This window comes from Geotrypetes seraphini, chromosome 2 (assembly GCF_902459505.1).
Source record: "Geotrypetes seraphini chromosome 2, aGeoSer1.1, whole genome shotgun sequence".
NCBI lineage: Eukaryota > Metazoa > Chordata > Amphibia > Gymnophiona > Dermophiidae > Geotrypetes > Geotrypetes seraphini.
In genome coordinates, this window is record NC_047085.1 from 68584893 (window position 1) to 68597848 (window position 12956).

A 12956-nucleotide genomic window follows, 5' to 3' on the forward strand; every position below is an offset into this window, starting at 1 on the left:
CGACAACATGATGCACGACCTACTCCTATTGGAGCACTGGTCTAGGTCCTGGCAACTCAGCTTCAATACCAAAAAATGCAAAGTCATGCACCTGGGCAGCAAATATCCATGCAAGACTTACACCCTTAATGGCGAGATCCTAACAAGAACTGAAGCAGAACGAGACTTAGGGGGTGATCGTCAGTGAGAACATGAAGACTGCCAATCAAGTGGAGCAAGCTTCATCCAAGGCAAGGCAAATCATAGGTTGCATTCGCAGGAGTTTCGTCAGTCGTAAGCCTGAAGTCATTATGCCATTGTATAGATCCATGGTGAGGCCCCACCTGGAATACTGTGTGCAATTCTGGAGGCCGCATTACTGTAAGGATGTGCTGAGACTGGAGTCGGTCCAGAGAATGGCCACCCGGATGGTCTCGGGACTCAAGGATCTCCCGTACGAGGAATGACTGGATAAGTTGCAGCTGTACTCACTCGAGGAACGCAGAGAGAGGGGTGACATGATCGAGACATTCAAGTATCTCATGGGCTACAACGAGGTGGAAGAAGATATCTTCTTTTTCAAGGGTCCCGCGGCAACAAGAGGGCATCCGTGGAAAATCAGGGGCGGGAAACTGCACGGGGACACCAGGAAATTCTTTTTCATTGAAAAGGTGGTTGATCGCTGGAATAGTCTTCCACTTCAGGTTATTGAGGCCAGCAGCATGCCTGATTTTAAGGCCAAATGGGATAGACACATGGGATCTATTCACAGAGAAAGGTAGGGGAGGGTCATTGGGGTGGGCAGACTAGATGGGCCGTGGCCCTTATCTGCCCTATGTTTCTATGTAACATAACATAAATTATGTCTGAATTGTCATGACATCAGAAGTACATATGGAGAAGTTGCAGGTGATGCTTGGGACAGTTCTGATTGTGTTAGTTCGGTTTTATGTTTTTTTTGAATAGAAGGGTTTTTATTTCTTTTTGAAGGTTTTGTAGTCTGTGATCGAGGTCAATAGGCTGTAGAGTTGGGGGTCGACGGTTGCAGCTCGAATGGCTAGGAGGTTGTCAAACAGTTTTTTTCTTTTAACGTTTTTGGTTGGAGTGTGTGTGAATGGTGCGTGAGTTCTCCTATGTCTGGTTGAGGTGGATTGAATTATTTAGCTGAAGAAATTAGTTACCCCCTCATTCCACACACATTAATTCTCTTCCATTTTTGTTCCCATTATAAAAAACACTGATAAGTTCCCAGAAAAAAAATACATTAAAATAAGAAGTGAAAACAAAGGCCCCTACAGATGAGAACATAACATAAGAATAGCCTAACTGGGTCAGACCAATAGTCCATCATGCCCAGTAGCCCATTCTCATGGTAGCCAATCCAGGTCTCTAATACCTGGTCAAACCCAAAGAGTAGCAACATTCCATGCTACCGATCCAGGGCAAACAGACACATTCCCCATGTCTTAATAACAAACTATGGACTTTTCCTCCAGGAATTTGTCCAAATCTTTCTTAAAACCAGCTACACTATCTGCTTTTACCATAACTTCTGGCTACTTCATTTTTAAGTTTAGATCTTTCCTTCCAAACAGAGACCTTGCTAGATGTCAAATACAGCACAAGGTAACTTCACACGGACTTAGCTGGCACCCAAACAGACCATACACCGACTATGAGGGTCGGTGATAGAAATCCTCCTGCCGCACTGGTAGCAACGTTTGAACCCGGTCAAGGGCCGGGACATAGAAAAAAATTAAGTCCGTTCCGGAGAAAAGAGACTGGGCCTAAGCCCCGAGCCTTTGCGCCCGGCGACACGAAAGAAAAATAAACCAGAAAATGTTTTTTTTTTTTTTTAAAGAAAAAGAAAGAAAACGACACGCACAGCGACCAAATAAATAAATATCCAGCCGTGGTGAGAGAAGGCACAACGCTGCGGAGCGAGATGAACAAGTCTCGGATCCGTGGAAAACGTTGAACTGAGGATCCTCACAGGAGATGCGCCCCCTAGTTCGGGTGGGAAGGCATGCACGCATGCGCGGTGCAGCACTCGAAAGCTCGAGATCTTCAAGCAAGTTTGCTTTCGAGGCTGTCCGCTGCGGAGCTCCGTCGGTGATGTCACCCATGTGTGAGAATATGCTACCTGCTTGTCCTGGGATAATGTGAATCTCCTCATACACCCACCATATAGTGCAAAAATGTGCAAAGGTCTGGTTTTTTTCGTTCGATCACTACATAGCCTAATGCGACACAAGCTTTTTCACTCCCCTTTGGCTTCTCCAAACCACACTGGTGCTGTGGTGTAAATAAAATAAAGAAACAAAAAGGACTTTTCCTCTCTCTGTTAAATCCTAGCTCACATTTGCGGTCTAACACCAGCTCTGGCAGGATACACATTTCAAATCTGACATATTGTAATCACAAAACAGAAATAAAATTAGTTTTTCTACCTTTTGTTGTCTGGTTATTTTTCAAATCTTGTTGGTCCAAGGCTCTGGTTGTCTTCTGATAACTTGCTTGCCAGGGTCTCCTTCTTTCTTCTTTCTCCGTACTAACTATCCATCTGCCATCTCTGTCCTCCCCTTCCGTTTCCCTTCCCTCCCCCAGATGTCTGGCATCTTTCCTTTTTTTCGTCTCCCTCCACAGATCCACCTTTTCTTAACTACCCTTTCATCCAGCAGCTCTCCCTCCTTCCCCACCACCCCAGTGTCCACCATCTCTCCCTTTCTTTTCCCAACTACCCTCCTAACCAGTATCTCTATCCCCCCCCTCCACATCATCCCTTGTGTCCAACTTCTCTCCCTTTCTGTTCCTTCCCTCCCTAAAACCCATGGTCCATCATTTCTCTCCCTCTCCTCTATTTTCAGACCCATTATTTCTTCCCACCCAAAGTCCGGCATATGCACGTCTCTTTGAATCCCTCCCCTTTCCCTCCGTGTACTTCTACACCAGGGCCCCCCCTCCCCTGAAGGCCTGTCCCCCCCTTAAAGGACTGCCTGCCTGTCCCCCTTGAAGGCCTGTCCCCCCCCGAAGGCCTGCACCCCCCCTTGAAGGCCCGCTTGCCCGCCCCACCCTGAAGGCCTGCTGCCCCCCCCCAAAGGACCACTCGCCCCCACCACCACAACGACTCATCCCCCCTGGCCTCCCCGCACCATTTACATTACATTACATTAGTGATTTCTATTCCGCCTTTACCTTGCGGTTCAAGGCGGATTACATAAGAATTGTTGTGAAGATAAGAGGTACATATTGTTAAGATATTAAGAAGTACTTAAGGAATAGGTCGAACATTTTCTAATTTGCTAAGGAATAGTTGGAATTGCAGGAGGTGTTCGGAACATGTTTGATTGTGTTATATTGGTTTTATGTATTTTTTGAAGAGTAGGGTTTTGTTTCTTTTTTGAAGGTTTTGTAGTCTGTGGTCGAAATGCCACTCAAGAGTCAAAGCACCTTCGCCACCTACTCTCACTACATGCTACTTAGTGTATATGTTTTATTATCATGTCTATATTGTAAATTATGTCATCTCTGTCCTGTTTCGATTATATTGTGGATGTACTTTGTAACCCGTTCTGGGCTCCTTTGGGAGGACAGGCTAAATAAACAAATGCATAAATAGTACAGAAACTCTCAGGCTGATCTTCTGAGACTTGAGAAGCCAAGAGCAATGTAAGAGTTCCTGCACCACATGGATTCAAGCAGAGCAGGAAGCTTGTAGGGTGCACTAAGGACTGACTAGTTTGCAAAGGCAAGGGGCCTGGGGGATGTGTATAGACTAATTGTGAGGGAGTGGGCTAAAAGATGAAGGAAGGTCAGTGATTGGCTTGGTGGATGAGATGACTGGTTCACTGGAGTACAGGCTGCAAGTGGGCTGACTGCCTTACTAGGGTACAGACTTGGGGGTGAGAGCAAGTTGTCTTGGAGGGGACCGGCTGGCTTTCTGGGGTGGTGGTAGCTGATTTGAAAGAAAAGATTGCGCTAAAAGAAACTCGACTTGTGGAATGGTAAAGGGGTTGGAATTGGAGCCTAGTCCTGACTATATATTTAATAAAAGGACTCGCCTTAAGTACAATGTTCAGATCCTGGACCGGTTCCTCGTTATCAGCGCAGGCGGTCAGCTCTGGATGTGGCGTTGTCGAAGTAGTAGGGCCGCACTTTGCGCAGGCCGCCCTCCATGTAGCATTCCGTTTCGCGAAAGTGGTACTCTCCGAAGCTCACACCGAGGTGACGCTTCTTTGGTGGAGGCACATACCCGTTTTCAATTTCCTCTGCCTCGAGACTCACTGCTTCTTGCTTGGCCGAGCTGACTCATGTGTGGGGCCTTCTTCGCTCTTCCGCTTCCCAGGCTCCTGCATACCCCCACTATGCTGGCACCATAAGGCTGTACGAATATTACTGAGTATACGCTCCTGCACCACGATCACAAGCTCTCACTAACAGCATGGGTCGCATCCACGCGTTCAGCATCAGGCTACCTGGGGAAACAGCCTGCACAAGATCGCGATGGCAGCGATCTTTGCCTGCTTCGGCTGTTTCCTCCGCCGCGGTCCCGCCCCTCCTCTGATGTCAGAGGAGGGGGCGGGACCGCGGGGGAGGAAACAGGCAAAGATTGCTGCCATCGCGATCTTGTGCAGGCTGTCTCCAGATGTGACACCCGGAGCAGGGGGGGAGGAACCGGACCGGGAGCACCACCTCAGGGCTTGCACCCGGGGCGGACCTCCCCCCCTTAGTACGCCACTTGCAGGCTGGCTTTGGGGGTGGACAAAATCTGGAAGGTAGTGGGGGGACATAAGAAGGAGACACTGGGGGAACTAAGGACATGGGAAGGGGGCACTGGGGGCATTATGGACACAGGAAGGAGGCACTGGGAGCACTATGGACACAGGAGGGAGGCACTGGGGGCACCATGGACACAGGAAGAAGGCACTGGGGGTACCATGGACACAGGACGGAGGCACTGGGGGCACTAAGGACACAGGAATGAGGCACTGGGGGCACTATGGACACAGGATGGAGGCACTAAGGACACAGGACGGAAGCACTGGGGGCACTATGGACACGGGAAGGAGGCACTGGGGGCACTATGGACATAGGACGGGGCACTGGGGGCACTAAAAACATGAGAAGGAGGCACTGGGGGCACTAAAGACACAGGACGGAGGCACTGGGGGCACTAAAGACACAGGACGGAGGCACTGGGGGCACTAAGGACACGGGAAGGAGGCACTGGGAGCACTAAGGACATGGGAAGGAAGGAGGGAGGAAATAGAAAGGGACAATTGTTGGGCCTGAGTGCAGAAAGAAAGAAAGGATACATAGTCAATTAATATATGTCCCCTTTTGATGAAAAAAATTAATGGTCACGTTACCTCTGACTTACTTTCTCTGCAGCAGAGTCGGCAGCCGGATGGGGTGGACCCGGCAGATGCAGTCATTGCGGGACTTTGCCACAACTCCCTGCATCTTCTGGGTCCACCCCTCCAATGTAACTTACTTCTTCCAGAGCAGAGCCAGCAGACGAGTCATTGCGGGACCTTCCAGCATGCGGCTCCTGAGTCCGCTCCAGAGCAAGTACGTCGGAGTGGGGTGGACTGGCAGCCGGCAGCTACAGTCATCGTGGGACCTTGCTGCATGAAGGAAGAGAAAGGAGCAGGATTGCTGGAATGGAAGAGTGGTGGAGGGAAAGAAAGGGGGCAGGGTGGTATAGAAGGGTGGTGCTGATGGGGAGAGACATAAGGGGGAAGGATATTGGAGGGAAAGAAAGGGGACAGATGCAGATTGAAGAGGGGTGAATGGCGAGAGAAAGGGAAGACATTGGATGGTAGTGGGAAGCCTATGCTGGATGAAGTGCAGATGGGAGAGATAAGGGAGCAAATGTAGGAAGGAAATGGGAGGAGAAAAAGAGGGGAGCAGACGCTGCTTGGAAGTGGACAGAGAGAGGAGAAGGTACTAGATGGGAGGGTTGGAGAAAGAGGGTACATGATGGAAGGAGGGGATAAATAAAAGGAGGGCACATGATGGGGAGAAAAGGATTGAGTTAGGGAAACACTGGAGGAGTGAGGGAAAGAGGTGGCAAGCTTTAGGTAGACAGTAAAAAAGGACATTAATGAGAGGGTAGTAAGAACGTAATCTAGACAGATGCAGAAAATAAATTGAAAAGGAAAATGAGGGAAAAAAGGGAAAGGGACTGCAGAGGAGAGGTGTGGGAGAGGGAAGGAGAGGAGAGAGATGCCAGACTAATGGGGGTGAAAGGAGAGATGGAAGGGGAAGGCATACAGTTTCTGGAAGCGGCATAGAAGGAGAGAAGATGCCATATAGGGGCAGACAGATGGCAGACAGTGGATGGAAGAAGAGAGTAACAAGAAGATGAGGAAAGCAGAAACCAGAGAAGACAAAGGTAGAACAAAAATTTTCTATTTATTTATTGCTTTAGGAGACATGTGTCACTGTTCCTGTGGTGTTGCATTGTATGCAGAGTCCAGCTTCTTGCTGAACAATTTAACCTTTCTCTATGTACAGTCAAACCTCGGTTTGCGAGTAACCCGGTTTGCAAGTGTTTTGCAAGACAAGCAAAACATTCTTGCAAAATTTGTCTCGCAAACCGAGTGTTGACTTGATTTGCGAGCACCCACTCCGAGAACCGGCATCGCTCCCTCCCCCGCTCGCAAAGGTCCCCCCCCGCTCGAATCGGCACCCCCCGCCCAACCAACTTTAACTCACCCCCTGTCAGGCACCGGCACAAGAACAGGCATCGCTCCCCCCCGCTCGCAAAGGCCCCCCCCCGCTCGAATTGGCACCCCCCACCCGACCAACTTTAACTCACCCCCCCCGTCTGGCACCAGCACGCAGCCCACAGGACGTGCCGGTGCTGCTTGAAGATCTTCTTCCTGCCTCTGCCAGCTTTCAGCATGTATCTGCGCATGCTCAAGCCCTTCTAATTCTCCCTCTCGCCGAGCTGTTACCACCATGGCTAAAATCCACACTACCGTTTTGTAAAAGAGGGAGGGGTTAGTTTGTGATTACATATTCCATACTAGGCAAAGGTGTTTTCTTGTTCTGTGTGTTTGAAAGACATGTTTTTTTGTTAGGATTGACTGCAGGATTGATCTGTACTAGTCTGGCTTGCTTAGTTTTACAATGGGTGTATTGATGTTGTGCTCACTGCAGTATGTAAGATGCTGCCTTTTCCTAGGTACTCATGTGTGACATGTGGTTTGTTACTAAAAATCATGGGGGGGGGTCAAAAAATGATGGCCCCGGGTGTCACATATGCTAGGTACGCCACTGGAACTCTGTCACAAACATGGTGGCTTTCGGAACATTACACAAGCAATTGCTCTTAATCAGTGCAGCTGTGACTCTTGGGCCCACTGAACTTCTTTCTCCACATAACTGAAAATACTATCAATACATAGATACTGTTGATCAAGTCAAAATTTATGACTGTGGCTGAATTTAGGCTATGAACCTGTATCTTCCAAGATGCACACAACTAAAACCTAAATATACAATGGAAGGCTATAGATCTATGTGATTCAACTGAGAGCCAGTTACTGAATGAGATGTATAAGGCAGCCTACTCATTCAAAGAAGACTGCAGTCCTCTTGGACATAACATGATTGTCCTGGTGGTTGCCAACCTGTCAGCTACCGATGTCCTAACCCAACCTGAATATCAGATTTTGCTAATGCCAATGAGGGGTTCACTAATCAATGTCGTGACAGCAGGCTGTAGTCCCATTTTTATCTAACCCAGGGATCTCAAAGTCCCTCCTTGAGGGCCGCAATCCAGTCGGGTTTTCAGGATTTCCCCAATGAATATGCATTGAAAGCAGTGCATGCACATAGATCTCATGCATATTCATTGGAGAAATCAAGAAAACCCAACTGGATTGCGGCCCTCAAGGAGGGACTTTGAGATTCCTGATCTAACCCCATTCTCATTCAGATATCCTGCCCCTAAACTGCAGTGAGTAAAACAAAAAATTTTGATAACCAGCAAATCATATTGTTATACATATCTTCCAAAATATACAAACAAATATATTAATATATCTATCTAATACCTTTGGAACTAGACAACTGTTTGGGGAGTGTAGAAAGGCAAATTATTATTATTATTATTTTTTTTTTTTTTGCATTGGTGTGGAAGGCTAGAGAAAGAGGCTGCCCTGTTCCTTTCCTTGATCACCCTTTAAGGATCTTCCCCTTCTTTGTTCCATTCAGCAGGAGATGAGTAGGTCACTGTCCAAGAGCTATGCATGCCATATGACCTACTCCCCACATGCCAGTGAGTAAAAACTATCTGGTACAGAGATGAACTGGTTACATGCAGTGCCTATTTCACATGGCACAGTGCTGCACATTTTTCCCATTCAGACAGCCAAGTTCTACCAAAGAATCAGCAAATGAGCAGATCTGAAATCACAGAGGATCTCTGATTTTAGAGCCTGGTAGTTGGTATGGATGGGCAGACTAGGTAAGCCGCATCCTCTTTATCTGCTGTTATTTTCTTTGTTTGTATAGAAAACAGGCACCTTTGTCATAAAATTAGGCCACACATAACTGGCAGTGATGAGTATAGCACTTACCTGGCCCACTGAGGAAATCTTTAATTTGCAGTTTGATGAATGGAAATGGAATACCACTTGTAGCATCTGCCTCTCCTGATACAGTTTGTAGCCATACTTTGCTATAATCAAGGGCTTCTGGAAGAGTTTTCCCATGATCTGTAAAGTTCAGGAAGCAATAATGTTATATATCAGTGGTCAACAGGTCTATTTAAAAATAAGCTAATAGGCAAAATTATACAGCAAGTTCTCTATGACAATGTGGAAATGAAAGCCTGTTCGCTATATATGTAGTAGACAAAAATATAGAAGTCATTTTAGAATAGTTAGGTGCCATTTACTCCAGTATAAAACCAGCTTACATTTAAACATTAGCATATATGTGTAATCCAATTTTATAAAAGTTGTTACTTAAAATGTAGACCCACAGCACACAACTGACCCCCCCCCCTCATAGAATTCCTATGACAAACGGAGCTAATACCACTGGGGCCGGTGATAATAAAGCCTAAGGTGGCTTCATAAAAAAGGGGGGGGGGGGGGAGATTTCAAGGTGGTATGTTCTGGGTAAGGTCTAGGTAGACTTTAAAAGTATAAGAACATAAAAATTGCCATATTGGGACAGACTGAAGCTCCATCAAGCCCAATATCATTTTTCCAACAGTGGCCATTCCCGGTCCCATGAAACTAGCTAGATCCCAAGTAGTACAACAGATTTTATGCTGCTTATACTAAGAATAAGCTGTGGATGTCCCTAAACCATCTCAATAATGGCCTATAGTCTTCTCTTTTAGGAAATTATCCAACCCTTTTTTAAACCCTGCTAACTAACTGATTTCAACACATTCTCCGGCAACGAATTCCAGAGTTTAATTACACATTGTGTGAAGAAATATTTTCTCCAGTTTGTTTTAAATCTACTACTTAGCTTCATCACATGCCCCCTAGTCCTAGTATTTTTGGAGAGAGTAAACAAGTGATTCACATCTAATCTTTCCATTCCACTGAGTATTTTATAGGTCTTTATCATATCACACCTGAGCCATCTCTTCTCCAAGCAGAAGAGTCATAGTCACTTTAGCCTTTCCTCATAGGGAAGTCATCCATCCCATCCCTTTTATCATTTTCGTCGCCCTTCTCTGTACCTTTTCTAATTCTGCTATATCTTTTTTTGAGATACAGCGACCAGAGCTGCACACAGTATTCGAGGTGTGGCTGTACCATAGAGCAATTCAAGGGCATTATAACATTTTTATTTTCAATTCCTTTCCTAACATTCTATTTGCTTTCCTAGCTGCCGCAGCACATTGAGCTAAAGGTTTCAAAGAATCCTCAACAATGACACTTAGATCCTTTTCCTGGGCAGTGACTCCTAACAGAGAACCCAGCATCACGTAGCTACAATTTGTGCTCCTTTTCCCATATGCATCACTTTGCACTTGCTCACATTAAATGTCATCTGCCATTTTGATGCCCAGTCTCTCAGGATTCCAAGGTCCACTTGCAATTTTTCACAATCCTCTTGCAATTTAACAACTTTGAACAACGTTTTGTCATCAGCAAATTTAATTATCTCACTAGCTATTCACATCTCTAGATTACTGATAAATATATAAAAAAGCAGCAGTCCCAGCACAGACACCTGGGGAACCCCACTGTCAGCATAGCTATTGCTAGCAATCAGCATTTTCAGTTGGCATAACTAATGTTAGCAAAGGCCTATGGGAAATTATATCAATCTGACTCTAGCATGGGAATGCAGATAGACCCTGAGGGCAGGCAGACGGTTTTAAATAGCCCTGATTAAATCATGATTAGCTAAAAGGTGTTAATGTGTTAATGTCTGATTAAGAGGTGCTTAGGACAATGGGTAGTCAGCTTTCTGATAAACGTTTTTGATTTTATTTCTCTCCATGGAATTATTGGATCCCTCCCTTTTTTTTTATTTTGAGGTCTAAGAAGGATGATAATTTAAATGCCGCATTTATAATTTTGTTCGTCATGTTGTTATTTGCTTTCTGTATTTCTTTAACAAGTGTATTACTTGTGATAATTTTCAAATCAATTAAAAAAAAAAAGATAGAATAAAATCTTTAGAGTGGTTTTTTTTTCCATTTTGTATATCTATCTCAATAGTGAACTTGAGTAAAAAGAGACCAAGATACTCTTGTCAAAGAAGGAGATGGATAAATAGTATTTGTGAAGGCAATAATATAAAGTTGATGATCCTTCACATAACTACTGGTGGTAGAATAAAGGGAGAAACTCAGGCTCTATACAATGTTATTAAATTCTATATCATTTAAATAATCTAGAGTTATCCATCTTTAACAAAGATGATATAACTTTCTACAGGTATTCCAGTTTCCTTGTAGTCAATTAAAAAGAATATATTCCAAATTATTCAATAAAGAATACTCTAATATTTAACGTTAACAACCTAATGCCTCTAAAGTTGAGTTGTATAACATAAAACAGGGAATGAAAATCTGTAAAAAGGGGTAAGACATAAGCCAGATGAGAGAGGAGATGATTGAAAGGGAAGGAACCGTAATTAGTAATGGGTTGAGAGCCAGATGTAGATGAAACTGGTTATGAGTAGAGAGAATAGCATGGCATCCCAGAATGATGCCTGGATGGACTTTGTGGGCAGTGCTCAGACTAGGCTGAGACTGGATATGTTGATGGAGCAGTTTACACAGGGTGTGGCTGCAGTATCCCAGCTATTTATTTCTGCAACAGCACTCAAATCTGTTCTTGTAGAGATGGCACTGGTACCAATATTGGCAAGGGTACATTAGAAGCTGGTTGCATTGGGTGTCGAGGCACTGGGGACCTCGATGTCGAGCCACGTCTCAGAGGAGACACCAACTTTAGTGAAGGTGATTGGGCATCGGTGCATCAATGCTTAGAGTGTGTCTATGGAAATGATGCTGATGTATGCTTTGAGGAGAAGACATGTTTATGCTTCTCACCTTTCTTACGAGGTTCTATCAATGATGGTAGCACTGACGATGAAGAGGTGAAATGAATTGTCAACACAGTCAGTGCTGGTATTAGTGCTGGAGTAGTATATGGCTTACATTGGAAGCGGAGTCTCCAGCCATATTCGATGTTCCTGAAGTTGTACCTAGAGGCTTCTCAAATTGCAACTTCCTGGCTCTAAGCAACCTCTTCTGCATATGAGAGCAGAGTACACATGAAATGTCTCAATGATCAGGACCTAGGCAATGAACACACCACTTATATGAGTCTATACCTGAAATGGTCCATTAGCATTGAGTGCACTGCTTGAAGCCGCTAAGAGCCTTGGACATTGATGGAAAAATCACTGACATGAAGTCAAAGGGCTCTATGACCTGGGGAGGTTGAGTAGGTTGGATACCAAAAAAACATTGATGCTCCCAGCCTGAGAACATGCTGAAAAGAGCCCAAAGGCCCAAAATGTGAAACTGATAAAAAAATGAAAAATTTTAAACCAAACGTTAGGGTAACAAAAGTATGACTAAAAGAAGAAAAAAGGAACAAGAAGGCACAAAAAGAATATAAGTTTGACATACTCAGAAAGACTCTAAATCACAGCTTCTCATCTCTGTGAAAAAAGAGAAAACTGTAGGTTTTACAAGCTGATGTCAGAAGGCAAGGCTCCAGCACGTGCATGGTACGGGTGGTCTTAAAGTTTTAAAGTGACAGTGTACTTCTTGACTGTCTGTGACAGGTTCCCTGAATGATATCACTCACATGTGAGAATAAAATGCCTGCTTGTCTTCGGAGAAAATAAAATTTGATTTTTCATTGGGAGGGGTACATCTGTACTAATCAGTTAGCACAGCTATATTACCATGTGCTTACTGATTAGTGCAGGATTAGCATTTTTACTGTTTACTAGAGTGAGGCAGCTATGATTTAATTGGCTGCAAAAGTTCAAGAAAGCAGTACAATATAGGGGATTAATTTCTTCTATGTAAGAACCCTCCCTCCCTTCCAGGATTTAAGGGGGGGTGATTACATTTGATGATCTTAAAGTAGTCAAATAGAAAAGGCAATGGCAAAAGCAAGAAAGATCCTTGAGTGTATAGGGAGAGAGGAATGGCCAGGAGAAAAAATGATGTGTCTCGGAATAAGTAAGAGAATGACACAGGGACAGAATTTGTCCCTGTCCTCACGGATAACCATGGAAACCATCACATATGATTCTTTAGTGTCTATCTCAACCTCAGTCCTCCTACACCAGCATTCTTCAATGCAAGGCATGAGGATCAGTAGCTGTGCCCATACATTCTCTGATTCTTCTCTCTCTCCTTAAAGAATGACAAAGGGATGGTTTCCCATGGGGACGGGGACAAATTCTGTCACCATGTCATTTTCTACTGGTGAGGTCTCAACTGGTGTACTGTGTACAATTCT

General features: G+C 44.9%; 1 protein-coding gene across 8 annotated transcripts in view; it reads right to left on the reverse strand.

Moving 5' to 3' along the window:
* Positions 1–12956, reverse strand: part of VPS13B (vacuolar protein sorting 13 homolog B) — a 1237203-nt gene that overhangs the window by 424841 nt on the left and 799406 nt on the right. For all 8 annotated transcript variants that reach the window (XM_033933145.1, XM_033933154.1, XM_033933146.1 and 5 more), the window contains one exon: positions 8571–8708. In XM_033933145.1, coding sequence (XP_033789036.1) covers positions 8571–8708 — 138 coding nt within the window. The remainder of the gene's footprint in view (positions 1–8570; positions 8709–12956) is intronic.